We start from the raw sequence: 18,788 nt of genomic DNA, 5'->3' as shown, positions 1-18,788 counted from the left end.
ACAGACTTTTCCAGCTTTATTTTTAGCCAGGCATGTTTCACTGTTATAGTGGCAGTAAGCACAGACATTCATTTCATACAGGGGGGTGGAAATACTGTAATAAAAGACTAGAAATCTAGTGTAATGCAGTTAACAATCAGTTTATTCCAGACCACATGGCTCTCATTTCTGAGTCAGTTTTTGTTAGGATTTTGTCATAGAGGTGTTGATTCAGCTCAGTGAAACAGTACCAGGCCTCTTTCACACCATGTGATAGCAGGAATAGCACATCTAATTAAAATAATTAATTATGGCTGCATTGCATTTAGGTGTTCCAGTTCCAGGGCCCTGTTATTATGTACAGTGGCTCACTGTCACGCCTTACTGGGACACTTAAATGGAACAGAGCCATTGTTAATGTTATTAGCTGCACCTGTGCTTTTCCTGTGATGACACCTTTAAAAATGTCTGCTGGGGGAAAAGGCCTGTTTCAGAGGGCATTTATAAGGATAGGAACAAGGATTTTTGAGTGGTTTGGCGTCATCAAATGTGTCAGAGTCTGCTAATATTACACATCTTACATGATGCTCTCTAAATGTTGCTTGTCCATGATACCACATAATATTTTTTTTTTTTCAAAATAGTGTATTGTGTTTGGTAAATGATGTTACTCACAGTGAAGCAGCACTTTAAAGAAAATGAGACTTTGTACTTTGTTTATGCAGTTAAACATCAATCAAAGGATTTGTAAATCAGATGTGCAGCTTTGATAGAAATCAGTAATTTAACCTGTCACCAGATTGACTGACTGATGAATAAAATTGTCAGAATTCTTTACAGCCCACAGTTAACATTATGCAACTTTTAGTTGATTGTTGAGTCTCATTCCTAAGTTGTCAAATACTGACGTTTTGGATTGGTGCTTTGGTCCCACCATAAGCCAAACATGTCGGTCTTTGATGAACTGGAAACAAGTCTCAACAATCAACTAAAAGTTGCATAATGTTGCTGTAAAGGATTTATCAGTTTTAAATGAAGAAGAAAAACAATCCTCTCAGACCTTCCTGTCCCCAAAGGGGCATTTTGTGGTATGGCACCAAACTAATAACAAGACAACTATAAAAGTCCATGGTCATCATCTGTCAATTAATAAGACATATCTCTAATTTCTTGATATTTATATACCAGATTATTCATAGACTAACATTTCAGGGGGGGAAGCAGCTGACATGTCCCCATCAATATTCAATCCATCAGTTAAAATATGTGTAAATTGTATTGTATTGTTGTGTTCTTGTATTATGTAGGTCTAAATGTTATATTTAGATCACTAAGTTCAAAATAATATCCATAAGCAAACATTTCAGGGGGGGGCAGAAGACAAATCCCCTCAAAATTCAATCAATCAATCAAATTATACTATATTATGATATATTATATAGGTCCATATCCTATATTTAATATTTAATAAATGTGCAGTTGTCACCTCTAACAAAAACATGAAAGTTGCAGGGGGGTTTTATTTTGACAAAATTGAAGACACTCAGCCTAACACAATAAAATGAGTCAGAAAATACTCACAGTTGTGCATAAAAATTAAAAACGAAGGAAATAATTAATGACACTCAGATTCAATGGAATTGTTGAGAAAATGTAAAAAAAAAAAAAAAATGTTAGTTTCAGCCCCTAATTTAGACTGCCCCACATACCAAACACACTGTCCCACCTGAGCATGTCATGGGTAGGGGTGCAGGGCGTCACGTGACATCAGAAGGTGCAGCTTGTAAACAGCAACATAAACGACAAAATGCAGATTAGTCTGTGACGTAGAGGCTACTGTATTTATATAAACATACCAAATGTTGTCATAGAGCACCAGGATTTACCCTAAATACTATCATCAAACCCCTCTCACACCCTCCCTCCCTCCCCTCTGTCTTTCTCTCCCTCTCTCTCTCCAGCAGCAGAAGGAGCATCCTATAGGCTAATCAGTTGGTAGTTTCAATCCAGCCTCAGCATCCTCCCCCTCCCAGAAGAGGACAGCCGACAGCCGGTGTGTGCGAGGTGTTTTTCGTCCGCTACCATGGTGGAAATTACGGATATCGTGTGCCTTCTCGTCCCGCTGGTGATGCTGGCGGGGTCTACCTTCCAGACCGACGTGAAGAGCGTCAAAGAGGCTGAAAAAACGGGAAATTTCATGGAAGACGAGCAGTGGCTGTCCACCATTTCACAGTACAGCCGCAAGATCAAGCACTGGAATCGCTTCAGAGACGTAAGTCCGCCGTGTTGATTGAGAGATGCGCGCTAATGCGGTAGAAGACGCGCTGATGGGGGAAACACGCACGGACATTTAGAAACAGTACTAATAGTTATGGCACACTTTCTTAGTCTGATAATACGACAAAACTTGGTGCTGTTGTTGGATCATAGCCCACGCTGTAGAAATATACTTTAGAATAAATGTTTTAAAATTAGAAACATAATCACTTTGGGTATTCTTGGGTGGCCAAAATGTAAATTTAGGACATATATTTAGGGGGAAAAAGATGGAAACAGAAAATACAAGAGGGATTGTGTTTACAGTGTTCACAATATGCCTTATTTTGAATCTTCATTTACACATTTTGTAAGATTTTGCCATTGTTTCAAAAACGATTCATATTATTATGTGCATTGGATAGTTTAGGTTAGTGCAAAGGTAAATGTTGATGTCAAATACAGACTTCACTTTTCTGACTTCCTCCTCAAAATTCAGCTTATCTAAAAGGGTATTTAATTGCTTCCAGGAGAGCTTCAACAGGATTGCCACAGGTCAAAATAAACACAAACTAGGCCATATATAAGCTTCAGCTCTTCCCACAATTAGTATATGGGTCCTTGCTTAATTATAAGCAATTAATGTTTCAGTCCCACTTGCGCAGCAGGAGCCATTCAGACCTATTCCATCATACTGCCCTTAATATGGGTTACCTTGGATGTGTTTCCAGACGTGTCCCGGGAGATTTCACAAACAAGAGAATTAAGCAATTAGAGCAGAGGGCGGGGATTGATTGATGTGCATATTCACCTACTGAACAGACTGAACTGGGTTGCAGGGATTGATTAAAGCCTGCAGGCTGCACTCTGTGATATATTGCTGTGTCTCTGAATGTATGGATGTGATTTTGCCTCCAAGCTCTGTGAAATGATTACTAATGATCCCAACAGGATTTGGACAATAGTGCAGTTGGATTTTGTTCCATATAACTCCTGTTAATTGGGTTTTAATTGATCCGGTGTGGTTGCTATCACGTGATGGGGCTATCATTATTGGATATGAAATGTGAGCAGTTGTGTACATGAGAACAATGACATATCTTTTCAAGAAGGAGAAGCCTTTCTAAGTAATAAGAGGTGGTGGTGTCATTTTTGATCCGCATTCACACGCCTCCTTATGGACGTCCCCAAAGAAAAGGTGAATGTGTGTGAAAATTGGCAGCCGCCCCTCCTGGGATCGGATTACTTTGACTGTGATTACTTAAAGAGAATGTCCTCGGGAACTGTACTTAGGGAAGTAATGAAATTGTGGGCATGGAAAGATTAAGTCAGAATTATTGTGGGATTATAACTCCCTGGATGCTGCTCTATATTTACACAGCTTTGGTCCAAAATGTTAGTTAGAGCTGCAACTTAACTCTAAATTCGGCACATCATGATTGGGTGTGCAGAAAATGAGACTGAAAAGAAACACAAACACAGAATATGTGGAGCATCCCAAGATATAAACGTTTCTTCTTAACGTTGCTTAAGGGGTTGCCGTCTAGTATGAAGATGTGACTTGCTCTCCCTTTTTTCTCTCAATTTAACATCAAAGCTGCTGAACTCAAACACTTGCAGCTCAACACTGTGTCTCTTTCATGATCATTATTCCCAGAGGTGATTGTGTGCGTGTGCATTTGCGTGCAGACAGTGCCTACATGTGTATGACTGCATCTTGTTAAGTGTGATTTTGTCAGGGATATTGCATCCGTGCATGTGTTCGCACAAGCAGGAGTGATGGTGTCTCTGGTGATGATGATGATGATGATGACAGGAGAAACATCAGAGAAGCAAACCACTAAAACTCCCGGGGGAATCGCCAATAGAAACCACTTTGATTTCAGCTTGCTGCCGTAGCAACAGCAGTCTCCGTGTTATGGTGTTGAAATGGAGCATGTATCACAGAGGGTTTGATGACTCTATCCCCCCTCGCCAGCTTCAGGGTAGAGGAATATTAGGATTTTTTTCATTCTTACTGTGAACTTCTTCAACTGAAACACCATTTGTGCAACCAAGTAGTATTTCCTTGATGATTCTTAATAAGAGCTGCTGAATATTGAACATAATGAACATTTAATTGGTTTTTCTTCATGTTAGGTATGAGCTAAAAAAAAATCTTAACTAGAAAATGAGCAGTTCAGTCTCTGGGAATTATTTGGTTGATGTATAAAAGCACTGCCAATGACACAGTTATAGGTACTGAGATTACACAGATTGATGTTGACTTGCACAGTCCTCCGAGAGCTGAATGTTGAATATTAATCCAACACTGGAAAGCAATAATCAAAGCTGCACAACATGAAAGACAAGCTCTTTCATTCCCCCTTTTTGCACAAACATGCACAGATGCACACAAACCCCCTTCACATAAACACTGACAATACATAGGCTGCAGAACGCACGCTGTAAATATTTCATATTTATTCTCTTATGAAATGTAAAAGCAGAATCTGGATAAGAGGCTCTTTCACTTCCAATAAAAATAGCTCCCACACTTCAATTCAATCTATTTCACAGGAAGACAAGGAGATTAGATTTAACAGTTACAGTCAACAAATAATAGAATGGGATACCTTCAATCCTTTAATCTGACAGGTGCACTCAACATTTCATTTCACTAATGCACCAAATCCAGGAGAAAAAAGACAACAGGGGAACAGGGAAGGCAGTCACTGAATGTAGAGTTTTCATTTTAACCCAAAGACTTTTGGTTGTTTTCCCAATTCTTATGAGGCACATTGAGTTTAGGGGTGGAGGAAAACATCATATTAACACAAGGACGCCAAGTATCGTTTTTGAATTACATAAATTATCAGCATTACAAAGACAAATTTAACTTTTGGTAGCTGACTAGAACAACAAAAACCATTGCTTTTTAGCCCACAAGATACAATTTGGTGCAATGAAAATGTCTGCTCTAAAATTAATAGACCAAGGACTTTATCTCATAAGATAATACAGATGGCAATGGCGATTGTATTTATATAGCACATTTCATTACACATAAACTCAAAGTGCTTTACATTGAAAGACAACAGGTAAAAGAAAATATGTGAATAAGTATATGAGACAGAAGTAGCATGAACATAGACGCAGTAAATATCAGCATCAACACAATAACAGAGAAGACAATCAAGTGTGATCAGTTGTTTACAAAGTTTTTCTTCAGGGACATGGCTCAATTTGCAGTTGGAAAAAGGTAATGAATTGCAATATATTGTTATATATGTTACCCCAATAGTCAGCACATTGCAACATGTTTAAAATGGCAATAGTATTGTATTGTGACGGAACATATTGGGGAGCCTCTGGTGATTCCCACCCTTAATTTAGTTTAAATTAAAATGGATACAGCATGGGACAGCTATAGCTGAGCAGGTAGAGCAGGACATCCACTAATCGGAAGATTGGCAGTTTGATCCAGGGATCTTCCAGTCCACATGTCAAAGTATCTTTGTGCAAGATTCTGAACCCCAAATTGCTCTGAGGTCTGAGTGTGAGTCAATGTGTAAAGCTGAGTAGCAGGTGGCACCTTGTATGGTTACCTCGGCGACCAGTGTGGCCACCAGAATGGGTGAATGTGACATTTAGTCTTATTAGCGCTTTGAGTTGTTGGAAGACCAGAGAAGTGCTATAGAGTGTCCCAGGGATGACGTTTTCCTGTAGGCGGACATGAAAGTTAGTGTTGCCCTGGTTTCCTCATGACAAAGCCTATAGGATTTTCTAGTTTAATTTTGGATTATTGCAGAATGTAAGATCTGTAATAAATAAATGTTTGTGATAAAGAGAGACTGCAGGAGCTAATAGAAGGGAATACTTCAAAGAAAAGGAGGATCCTATGACCAAAAAACTGTGGTGTAAAAGATACGAGTCCAGGCACTCAGGATGGTTTGGAAAGCATAAAAGGCCTGGTGTAGTAGACTAGTAGTAGTGTAGTAGACTGCTCCCTGAAGAGGGCGTAAGCCGATAGGCATTGGTGTATTTTTAATGTTTCTAGCCCTATGAATTAAAGGCCTTCTTTGTTGTTTTCTCTGAAATGTTTGTGATACGTACAAGTTTTGTTTAGCAAGATGAATTAAAATCAGTTTTAGGATTTTTGAAGCCTTATTGCAATCACTAGAAGCAAAAAGTTAAAGTTTGACTATAAACAAACACCATGGTTACACACTTGAACGTGGCCCTCACAACAAGGCTGTAAAGCAGTGTTTGGTGTGATGATATTCTGAAGACTCTTGTTAACAACCAGCATTTTAACACATAAAGGCTTAAAAATTCACAAATGAGGTATTTACAGATATATTTTATGTCGTAGAAGAAGCCATAAAAGTCTATTAACCAAAGACCTTATTTAAGGTATCTGACCAAAAGCCCATTCAGAAAACCCACAGACTTCAAGATGAGGGAACGAGGAGTGCTAAAATGGCAACGCATGGGTTTTAGGACTTATTCCTTGAGCATTCAATAAGTGCAAGTCCATTTACCAATGTTCTTACTAATAATGAAAGGAATAAGGCCGCTCAATAGTGGATGAGTAAAAGATGGAGCCATACAGTCCAAGAAACAAAATAATAATAAAACTACATGTTGTTGCTCATCATGCACTCACTTTTATCTTCAGCAACATTTTTAAGGGCAGACAGTGAATAAAATTTGTTCGGCACACAAAAAATTCAGAGACTCAATTATAGGGACAATTAGATGTCAACTGGGATCATCTCACCAGTCGAGGCTGTCTATTTTCATCTCAGTATCAAATTAAATGACGGGGGACCACTGCATTTTATGCATAGCGGATCCAATTTGGTATGTCTACTAAAGCCAAATCAACAGTAAATTCAATTTTTTGCTCAACTTGCCTCATAAAAATGATACTATCCATGAAATCGTCAAGCCGTGAAATTGGTCTGGTATGTTTTATTCCTGTTGATTTGGATAAACTCAGATATGGGCCTGAAAATGGATGATGATTAGGACATCACGCATGCCAGTGTGAACAGAGCAGAAAGGGCTCAGTGTTTATGTGATTTTTGCTTAATATTTTTCTCTGCCTCTCATCCTGCGCTGTCTGTGCCTGGTAAATCCTTATCTTAAAAACGCACGCCTCTCCACTCAGGCAGCTCTGGACCACCCAGTACCGATCCTGCCTGCACCTGTTATCCATTCACTTTAATTTTAAGGAACAGAAAATAACACAGTGCCAGCACAAAAACATCAGATCCCTTGTTGATGCCAGGGGATTAAATATACAGAATCGCAGAAGCACTTGCGGCAGGTTCTGGCAATCTGGCAAGAACATTTGACTGGAGGGTTACCTCGGCTTCCTCGACTTGCCTGCCTGATTTTAGTTTCAAACTGGCTTCAGCCCAGGACAATTTTAACACTTTGTGATTGCACCCGTCAGTGCTCCTTTTTTATAATTTCACTATAGCACACAAAATATAATTGTGGATAATGGTATCTGTAACACTGGAGCCAAATACCCCATTAAAGACTAACCAGATGAACAGTAAATTATCATCACCAGCCCCACACTCAGTCTGGCTTTCCTGTCGCGCAGCCGCTCGACTATCCCATGCTCTCTGATGTTACAATAGACTGCCACTGATGCATTAAAGCTATGAATGATGATAACAGCTTATCAGAAATCCATTAGTTTATCTTGCCAGGCTTTGTGATGGCATGAGTCGTTCCTTATCATACTCCAGATTCTTTATGAGGCTGCAGATGTAGAGTTGTTGTTGGCAATGCAGATGGAGTGCTTCTCGATCACCTCCAACAGTTTTGGGAGAGATGGCCCGGTTGTTCAGGGTTTTGGACAGACTACCAGTGCACTGTGGGGTGTCTTGGCTGGCTACCAGAGGCCTAGGTGGGCTGTGATTGAGTAGACGAAGGGGAAAAAACAGCCTTTCATCGTGCCCTGCTTGCAGCTGCTCCCCATTGCAGTACAATAGCCACAGCTGAAGGGCACAGGTGCTGCAGAGTGACAGGGAGAGGATTTTCTCTGTAGAGAAGAAAGGTGATAAATATCAAATTTCTAAGCAGATGCAATTGTTGTTGTTAGTCAAAACTCTTCATGCAGTTGTTCCTAATAGCTGCAGAAAAGAGACACATCCTTTAAAGCATATTTTTGAGCTGCATTCTTCCTTACAGATGCTAGAAATTTCCACACTTCAGCACTTCACATGCATGACTTTTTGGAGTAACCTGCTCCTGTGATGGCTACACCTGGGAGTCTGTATGCCAAATAGGTTGTTTGCTGCAGAGAACATCCAGGAATCTGCCTGTAATGAGCTCTTTGCGGGATACTTCCAACATCCCCCTGAAGTTAGAAAACCTGTGTGTACAGTAAATAAGCCGAAAACACTAAAAGCCCCAAAATAGCTTGAATGGTGTGTCAGTATGATATTAGTTTGTATGACCTCAGATACAAAACAGACAGTTTGAAACTCAAGAGTTGTTGCATGATTTACCCTCGTTTGAAAATGCACTGCCCATCTTAAATTATTATGGGACTGTGTGGGCTTTTGAGATTCTGTGTGGCAGGTTCAATAAATAACACCTTTTTTCTGTTAAAACTAACAATAACTCTAAGTGGCAGTGGCTGTCCCTACAGTAAATGCCACCCAAGTGTTATTACCTTTGGGCTTGAGCCAGACTGAGTCGCAGCCAGTGTGAGATCAGCTCCTGTAGGCACAGCAGCTGATACAAGAGAATTGGATTCGGGAAAAGTTAGAAGTGGTTGAAAATAGCAATGCAAATTTTGGAAGTTTTCTCACCTGAGAGTACCTGAGAGCGGGCTTGTTGAGAAAGTGTTAGCTTTAACCAAACTCAGAAAAACGTACGCACACATACAGATATATGCAAACACAGAAACCCACAGTGTTTGGAGCAGATGTGCTCATTTAGAGAGGTCATGGTCAAAGGTAACTCAAGACATGATGTGACTTGAGGGCTGTAATAAGAGAGATATAGTATATACTGTATATAGTCATTATATATGACTTTGTGAAGTTTATGGGTTACTGTTGAAGTCAGTCCTGGATGCTGCTATAGCAGAGTATAAGCTAATGTCAGCGGCTCTGCCCTGCCATTATTTAGGTTTGGGGAGCTAAAATCCAACATAGCATTATGTTCACCAAACAGTTATGTGGAGAAGAGATGACCACAAGAAACCAGAAGCGAATACCATTTTATATTATTGGCACAGCTTGCAATGAGGTATCTTTTGTTATAGAATATTTTTGGTTAGGTTTGGGCAAGAGGATTGGGATTAGTTAGGGTTAGGACATGAATGTCATGTTATTTTTAGGTGTCTTTCAAAACAGTCAAAGTCACCTTACAAGGCAGAGTTCAAAACCAACATGTGTATAAAATCATTGTGTACAAAGGTTTAGTGTGGTCGGATCAAAGTTAGCTAAGTCTCCAGTGCACTTGCTCTGTGGGCTCATGATGTGGAGGATGTGGGTAATTTTACATCCAGAAAATCAAACTTTTGGGCCTTAATAACACTGAGCAACTTTATTGGAATTTGTGAGGCTCACCTGTAATATTGTATCCAGTTTTCTTTATACATCCACAGTTAGTTCCTTGAATAATAACGGTTTCTTTGTTCTAATTTAAAACATGCTGTTTAAAAATAAAGCATACATTTCTGTCTTGCTTGTGCTGGTATTTAAGCAAAGCAGCCAGTCTGGGTTATGATAGAATTTTTCAGAATTTTTTTTTTATAATTAAAAAAATAGCCAGACTGACTCATCGAGCTACCATTACCTTAATTGCCTACAGTTAGTTTCAACTGGCAAAATTAACAATCACCAGCTAGAAATGAGAAGCCTGCTTTATCTTTGTCTGAAATTTAAAGACACAATTTTTCAAAATTCACAACTAATTTCAATTATAAATCTGCCCTTGGTATTATTGTAAACTTCTTATGTGTCATGCCATGAGTGGAAATATAACAGTAGTCTAACAAAGGAGGTTTAAAATCTCAATCAAGAAAGTAATATTTGTATAAATAGTAGCAACTTTAAGGATGTTTAAAATCATTTGTAGCTTACAAATTAAACAAAAGAGATTACAGTGATCATGTGAATCTTTTTAAAGGGATTTAGCAGCATTATATGAGTAAACCTGATGACTGGTATTATTAGGCACCAGAAATAACAACCAGCTGCCTTTCCACAAGACGAGCTTGGATTCAGTCTACTGTTGTTGCCGATCTGGTTGCGACTCTCTGATTCGATTACATTGTTCTCGACTCCCCAGTCTCAAATCACTGACTGATTCTTATCTTTATTGCAGCACCTTCCAAGGCAACTCCATTGATTTTCCATTGTTGTACATGTCTGTTTTTCAGTCCAGCTCGGTGTTTTCAGTGAAGTGTGATGGTTCTCGCTGTTTGTATCAGATTCTCTTGTGAGTTGCAGACTGTTTTCTTATTCCCCGCAGGGCCTCGAAAGGCACAAGGGCTGATTTTATTTATAGATAGTGAGTACAGGTCTGGCATGAGTGCACAGAGACTTTGTGGACTAAGTGTGATTTTTATAGCTTTAACTGTGTGTGTGTGTGTGTGCAGGTTGTGTGTATTGCAGAACAAAAAGAGCAAAGTAAGAAAGTTTGAAAACTGCTCAAAATTTCTGTCTAATTCATTGAATCAGTCCATTTTTTGCCTCTGCCTTTGAATATGTATTCAGTGAAATGGAAAAAGCAATTCACCGCTTACATAATTGAGTGCAATTTTCAGCCAGCTTTTGTATTTGACCTTTTATCCATCCTTTGCTGTCACAGTATTTCTGACGTCACTCATCTCCACTTGAGTGTGAAGAGTGACATTAGAGCCTTCTCTGAATGAGGCAAGGAATTTGTATGTATAAAACACAATATCTAGTGTCTCAAACTTCAGTCCAGACATAAATGAATACCTTTTGTCCACCATCTTCAGTATGAAAAAGATTACTCATGTATGAACCAGTAAGGAGATGAGAAATGCAGACAATTACGTCTTTTCGTCTGTCAAAACATGTTTTGTGATAGAAATGGAAATCTATTTGCAAATTGAAGCATAGGAAAGGACCAAGCTTTAGGCTGTAATTGCTTTTTCTTTCTTTCTTTTTTTTTTTTGGTACAACCTGGTGCATCTATTGTGTCACGAATATAGGGCTGGGCGATGTGGAGAAAAACAAATATCACAATATTTTTTATCAGATTGGTGCTTTCATTAAATATGCACACGATGCTATTTTTAATCATCAGTCATGCAGACGTAATGATGAAGTGAGTAAAGGCCAATAATAGAACAACTAGAAAAGTCTAAGTTCAGAAAGTTGCACCACTTTACTGTAATGTTGCCTTTAAAGGTTCCTGCATACAGACCATCGATATAAAGAACCCAAAGAGTCCTTAAACCCTTAGTTAGCATTTCAGCACTTCCGGTTCCCTCGTCTTTTGACAAGGGAGCCACGGAGTTGCTAACTTTCACGTCGGCTTACAGAAAACGTCATCACTATTTGCTATTTATAGGTATTGTGGAGTAATGGCATCCTGAGAATGAAGTCATTCCCATTTTGAGTGTGTTGTAATCCGAGCTTCTCTGTGGTTTGTTGTGGTAAACTGGTCTTTTACTCATTTCTTGCAATTTGCGGGATGTTTTTTTCCATGTCACTCAATGCCTTTTTTTCATGTTTTCAAAAGAAGCCAAACCAATTTGTTCAGGTTTCAAGGGTTAAATTGCTTGTGAAAGGCATCTGAACTCAGTACAAAAAAATTGATGTCCGTCCAGGTTTCAATGGGCTAATCAGCTCAGATCTTCACTCATTTTATCTTTACTTTTTGGCAGGACAGTAACAGGACAATGTTCAGAGAAACTTTAGTGAGAAAATCAACCAGTGACCATAAAAAACAGGGGGACAAGAGGAGGATTTTTTTTTATACAAGTGAGGGGGACCTGTCCTTTCATCCTCGGGGGAAATCTCACCCTCGTGTATGTCTAGCACTAACCTCTTTTTTTTCTGTGTCTTTCTCTTGTCAATTTTACATGTTCAGTTGCCCTAAAAACGCAGAGAAACAAGTGGTTAAAAAAAGGTGAAGTTCTCCAGTACTTCACTTGGGAAAAAACAAAGATTAGAGGAAAGGAAAACAGAAAAATAAGCATAATTTGGGTTTGCAGAAAGATGCTTTTTCATCTTTTCTATGAGTCATCTCCCAACAGCTATATCTTGCTTCTCCTAGTGGAAACTGCAGTTGCTTCGTCCCTGCTCTTAATTTGTCCATCGATCCGGTTCCCAAAAGCACTAACCCCCGCTTCACCTTTTACTTACCCAATCCTCCCAGCTCTCTCTTACATAAGCCTCACTCTTGACTCCATCCTGCAAGGGAGGCAGACCAGACTCTCGGTGTTTGATGCTCTGCCTCTGCTCTGCAATCCTTGAGCATCGGCTCAGAGCCCCGCGTGCATGCAGATATTCAGGAATCAGCAGGCTTGCTTCTGGTGCCCTGCAGCCCAGTGTGCATGAAGATAAGAGGAGAACATATAGGAGGAGAATACTGTTGAAGGGGGGTTTGTTTCATCTCAGGCCCGTCTCGTGTGATCTGTAAACCAAAGCTGAGAGGTTGTGCACAGCACTTAAAGAACAGTCGTTATGTGAATCTCTAGGTGAGAGAAGTGATACTGTGCTGTATATAGCATTGTTGCTGAAGACAACCTCGAGGCAATGTAATTTTTATTTTTCAGCTCTATTTCGTCAGATTTTGAGGATATATCTTGTATTACAACAGTATCCAACAGAGATTATTTCAGCTGTGTGCCTCTACAAGATTTTATTGATAATGAAACAGCAGTGCATGAATTTGACGTGCCATTTCAAAAAATATTTCACTTTTTAAACACTGACTGAATCCACTGCAAGTTCCTTTTTTTCACATTTTGAGTTAAATTAGGATATTTAGCTTCTTGCTGATCATCCAACTGAATGTTTTCCATCTCTGAGAGAAGTCCTCACTGTAATGGTCACCCTCTTTGCTCCCTCATCTCTCAGTGGCTCTTGTGTTTGAAGGGGTTCTTGCATTTGCCTAAGGACCTTTCACTGCCGACAGAGTTGACTGGGAAGAGGATGAAAAGGGGGACTTTAGCCTTAGACGTGGTGGGCATGAAGCCCAGTCCTCGATGAAGTCTGGAGGGAGATTACAGTAAGAAGGACCTTCAGTGTAGAGTGGCACTTAGTCTCATTCTGCAGAGCAGGTGACTGTCTAATCAAACCTTCGCTAATCTGCACATGCCTCTCAGGTTGGAGGAAATGTTTCTTTCAGACTGAATTTTAACATCAGTCTTTACAGCGATTGTCAAAAAAAACATTGATGTTCATGACTGGAGGCAGAGGAGGAAGTCATGTGTCATTGTTTATAGAGCCACAAAGTTCATAGACAAATTATAAATGGCGGACTTTTAAATGATCTGTGTTTTCAAAAATACTAGTGCAAACTACACTCCCTGGCTTTAATCCAACCTGAACCGCTGTTTAGTTTTTCATCAAGAAACAGATACACAGAAATAGTAATATCCAATATTTTTTCCATCAATTTTATCCTATTAAAAACCTGGATGGACATCAGTTTTTCTTGTGCTGGACGCACATGCCTTTCACAAGTATTTGTTGCTCATCACCTCCCTCCCATGTTTTACTAAAAAATTAAGCTGATTTGCTCAAGTTTCAAAGGGCTACAGATGTAGTATAGAGGTTTTTGAAAAATCACTCATGACCCAATAGAAGTGTGTGGCGGTGTATTTTTCTGCAGAGGCTCTGCTCTTTTATCAAATACTTAATTTTCTGCATTCTGGCAGAATTTTTCCATAAATTTATGGCATATATAGGTACTTGTCCACCAAACCATTTTTTTTTCTGAGGTCAGCATACTTTCTCCCAACATTTTTCAAAATGGGAGCACTGTCTATTTTCACTACACAACACATCCCAGCAGCAAGGCAAGGGACTAAACATTTACTCAGTACTGAGCACGCTGCATGTTTGGATTTTTTTTCTGAGCACCAAGAGTTGAAAAATGTCCAGCCTAGGTGTAAAACGATACCTTCGTCACTGTTGCTCTTAAGTGATCCCAGCTGGGTATTTCCTTAGGAGCACCTGGCCTTTTCAGTTTGGAAAAAACGCTTTGGTGGCTCAAAAGCTTGTCAAATACAAGTTCTCGGCTACTTTAATGGTTTTATTGGGGGGGGGGGGGGGGGTACACAGGTTCTAAATATTGTGTCCCCCCACCCCTGTGTTTTTTCCATCCCGAGGGCGATTTGTACATTGTAGCTCTGCACTGTTATATGAGAGTTTCATAAATCCACTGAAGGCAGATATTAACGCTAATTGTGAGAAAAGGTCAAGTATAGACTTTCATCCGAGCCCGCACAGATCTCCATGAGAGTGTTATTACTGTGTCCTTTTGTTACTGATGAGGCACTCCGCCATCACCACAGACAAACCCCTCAGGACAACCACAGTGAACACAGAGTGCATCTGACAGCTGACATTTACTGAGAAACACCTGTCAGTCACACACACACGACCTGTCAGGTAGACACACGCTTAATTCAACCAGTTTCCTGTTTGTTCTCCTTTTTTCAATCTAACCCAACAAGCACAATATATGTCACTTTCTTAAGAGATCTTTTAATGACACTGTGCAGTTCCACTTGAGCTGAGCCCAATTTTACAGTGGACAGGTACATCGGGCTGTGATCCTCATCCTACAGATATGAGGGATTGTGATCTGTCACTCAGTATCATGGTGCTCAGCAGCAGGGTGAACAGTCTGCCATGTTTGATGTGGAGGGTAAGCTTCCCCTGCTCCGTTTAGCAAGAGGAGATCTTTTTGATGTTATCAGGTAGATCACAGCGCTCCTGGATGCAGCTGAGTGTTTTCAGTTCTCAGCTTGCTTCCTCTAATCACTTCTGTGTAAAAACCGTCAGTCGTTTCATCAGAATGTTGCTCCGTGAGTCATTTTTTCGAGTGATATAACTTCTCTGCCGCGTGCCAAACTTGTCACCGCGTTCTGCGTCTCATGCTCACTTTCATTGTACACTCCGGAGAATTTATTTCTCCCCGAATACATTTTCTGCAGCCCCTCTTTTATGAAATCATTGATTTCCTGTCCTGTCAGCGCAGCAGGACGCTTCCCTCATCGGTCCTGGCAGAAACACAAATACAGAAAGGTTGCTAAATAATGCAGGAGCTGAGGCATCAATAAAGGAGACATGGGAGGCGTCAGATTAATGGCCAGGTCGTAAACCCTTTGAGGTCTCACCCTGCTAATGCGTGACTCCATCGGGCCCAACAAGGTTAAACTACATAACTGGCAATCATTCATGAGGCTCAACTGAAGTGTTGAGTTAAAATCCAGGCACGAGCCAGTTTACTGGAAGTGATTTTTCTGTCATTGAGCAGAGGAAATGAGCTCAGTGCTGCTGCAGTGAGTCGAGGGCGAGCGGAGCAGCAGCAGTTTGGTAGATTTCAACCCTCGAGTGGAGTCCTCGGCAGTGATGAAAATATTTACCTCTGCGAAATGAAACTGTGAGGGTCAAAGAAGAAGGTCCCAGTTTTCATGAGGGCTGCTTATTTCACGTGTTGTGTCAGGATTTATCGCCTTCCGGGGAGCTGTTTGGCACGCGCTTCCAGCACAGTAAATGTTTACGGTGATGAGTAAGTCATCTCTAAGGAGGAGGGGGATGGCCGATTGTAAATATCTTGAAATGACTCATGTTTATTATTTCAGACACAGCAATATGCTCAAAAAAGCTTTACATCTGTACTGTCTCCTTTGGGAAAATGCAGTCACTAATGTGATTAATTTAATGCTTTGACATTGTTAAGAATTCAAGAGTTCATTGAGATGTGTTTCCCCTTTCAGACAGAGAAAGATCAGCGAAAAGTGTTTTATTTTTCCACGCTTTTCCTATATTTATTGAATATGAAAGGTCCTGATGAAATTTCTTTTAGTCAGCTTCTTACTACGAGCAATGGGGGAAAGGAACATGCTCTTTTCTTACCAAGTTAAAACAGGATAGATTTTGGCCTAACCTCAACACGCCTTACCTCAACCACTTAGCCTTTACCCCTCTGTTTTGTCACATCTATGGAGGATTGTCAGATATTTAAAACCAAGTGTTATGACAAATCGTTTGCAAGATAGCAGTACGAGTAACTAGAGAAACTAAAAAAGTATTTTCTGCCTTAAAAAAGATTTTACTGAAACCATAATTTTGACTCATTTCCATGTTATATTCTTTCTTTGATAGCATATGACACCCAAAATTCAACTAAACTCATGAAGAGAGGTTGGTAATGTAGGAACTCAGGTTAGCACGTCTAATGGTAGCCTACAGAGCATTGCAGGTGGCCCGGTAATGAAGCAGTGTTCTTCTTTATTTGATGACTTGTTTGATTGATTTTTAAGTTGTTAACAATTCATGACTGTCATGACAACCACAAAAGGATGCCTGTTGCCCATGCAAGGGTAAATCACATCTTTTCTGTAAACACCAGCATACCAATAACGTATCAGGGCCTTGAAGGGTTGTCCCATTTCATTAGGGAAGATTTCGACCACTACTTCTTGTAACTCTGTTTTGAGAGGCACCTGAAAGTGATGGATAGGGGTAAAAAAAAGAAATGTGATTGGCCTTTGTGTATTTCCGTTTTTTCCTACTTAATTTAATTGAGCACGGTTTGGGAAATGTAATAGGTTACAGATTACAAGTTACCCTGTTAAAAATGCAATCAGTTATGTATTTAATTACTTCATCAAAGCAATGTCACTTATAAAATTGTATTACCTTTTGAGTACTTTTGTGTTTTAAACAGGGCAATAGAGCTGAAAAGAACAAAAAATTAGTGCATGTTGCGCTCAAATTTGTCTCAATGGCTGTGCTGATCCAGGTTCATCAAAAATATACCAAAAGAAGGTATTTCTGCACGGCAAAAAGATGTTAAGCAAGAGAATGAATGTTTTATGCAACATAAGATGTTTTTTTCATATGTAACTCCTTTGTGGTCACCAACATGTATTAGCTGTTCTTTAATTAACCAGTTACTCCCCAGCACAGGTCACGTGTTTCCCTGCACCAGTGAGAGTGCTGGATTACTGTCTATCAGTGACAAAGAGTGTTCAAGTCTTATTAATGATGTCTTTTCAACTGAGACTGTTGCTTTTTTAGTTGCGGGTGTTATGTTAGAAAATGGGGCTTTAAAATGAACATATGAAGTCTTTCTTAGGGCCTTTCAAATGTCATTGAATGCAGCTTAATACCCTGTATCTGAAATTGCACTTTTCTACTTCACTAATATTGGCTCTTTTCTTTCTCCTTTTGCTGTCATTTCACCAGGAGGTAGAGGTCAGTTCTCTCCACTTTTTTCTACACTACTTCTTCAGCTGACTTATGTCTTTTTCATTCATGACTCATTTCCTTCTGTCTTTTGTGTGCCTTTATCTGGACTTCTCCATCCATCTTCTGCCTTTCTCTTTTTATTCCAAATCTCCTTCAACTTGCCCATTTTAATTAGAACGATTAATGTTCTAATTAAGAGGGGGGAAAGGCAGAGCACTTTTAAAAAGAGCCATATGTCTCACATATAGGCATGGTACAGATTTGTGTTGGGCTCATTTCCATACAGATGTACATCCACAGTATATTCCCATCTGTCTGCGGTGTGACTCACTTGGCTAATTATCATGCTGCAAGACTAATGTTCAATTTATTATCAGTGTGCGGTGATAATGTAAACTACTTCACTTCACCTCTAAGAAAAGATGACAGAGGGTTGATATGTTGTGCCATTAACAACACCGTGCACTTAGGTCTGCAGTGTGTGACTTACGTGGCTCCTCATTCTCTGCAGCTGCTAATAGATGATTGTTTTCTTCATGTTTCTGCAGGATGATTATGTTCGTACCTGGGATGAAAATCAAGGTTCTAATGATAGTAAGTCCCCAGCATCTCATCTCTTTTGCACTGTGTGATTAGTTAAGGCCTCTGTATGTCATTTAATGTAAAAGGATTATGTTGGTTTTTGCTGGTTAAATATATGCTCATATGACATTTTATTTGGGGCTTAATTCTCCTTAGTGTGCAAAGAGGCCTTTTGAGCAAGCACATTAACAACAACAACAACAACAACAACAAAAATTTAAAATGAAATTAATAAATAAAAGAAGCAACAGATTAACTTCTAATAAAAACAATATTAGTAATAATATATTTTGAAAATGAAATTATTATTATTATGCACAGAGTACTTTAATTTAAGCAAACAAGAAAAATATTACTCAATTAAATGTTTTAGTTCTTTAATGTATTTTTATTAACCTCCATGAATATGCAAATGTATGAAGGCAGATGCTTTTTACACACAGGTTACTGTCCTGGCAACATCCAAATGCTAGTATGAACGGGTCTATCCAGCAATTCCACTAAAGTGTATGTACACAGTTTGCACACAACAGCTTTATATATCCT

General features: G+C 39.5%; 1 protein-coding gene across 3 annotated transcripts in view; it reads left to right on the top strand.

Annotated features, from left to right (window-relative positions):
* Window positions 1-18,788, top strand: part of spock2 (SPARC (osteonectin), cwcv and kazal like domains proteoglycan 2) — a 37,936-nt gene that overhangs the window by 276 nt on the left and 18,872 nt on the right. The window contains exons 2-4 of one of the 3 annotated variants that reach the window (XM_042502337.1): window positions 1,944-2,251; window positions 17,658-17,666; window positions 18,209-18,254. In XM_042502337.1, the coding sequence (XP_042358271.1) occupies window positions 2,063-2,251; window positions 17,658-17,666; window positions 18,209-18,254 (244 nt within the window). In that variant the 5' untranslated portion in view covers window positions 1,944-2,062. Of the gene's footprint in view, window positions 1-1,940; window positions 2,252-17,657; window positions 17,667-18,208; window positions 18,255-18,788 lie in introns of all 3 variants that reach the window. The other 2 variants (XM_042502338.1, XM_042502339.1) reach the window with 2 other exon arrangements.

Source organism: Plectropomus leopardus, chromosome 15, assembly GCF_008729295.1.
Source record: "Plectropomus leopardus isolate mb chromosome 15, YSFRI_Pleo_2.0, whole genome shotgun sequence".
Lineage (NCBI taxonomy): Eukaryota > Metazoa > Chordata > Actinopteri > Perciformes > Serranidae > Plectropomus > Plectropomus leopardus.
Note: the sequence above shows the minus strand (reverse complement) of the source record. Positions and strands in the feature narration are given on the sequence as shown.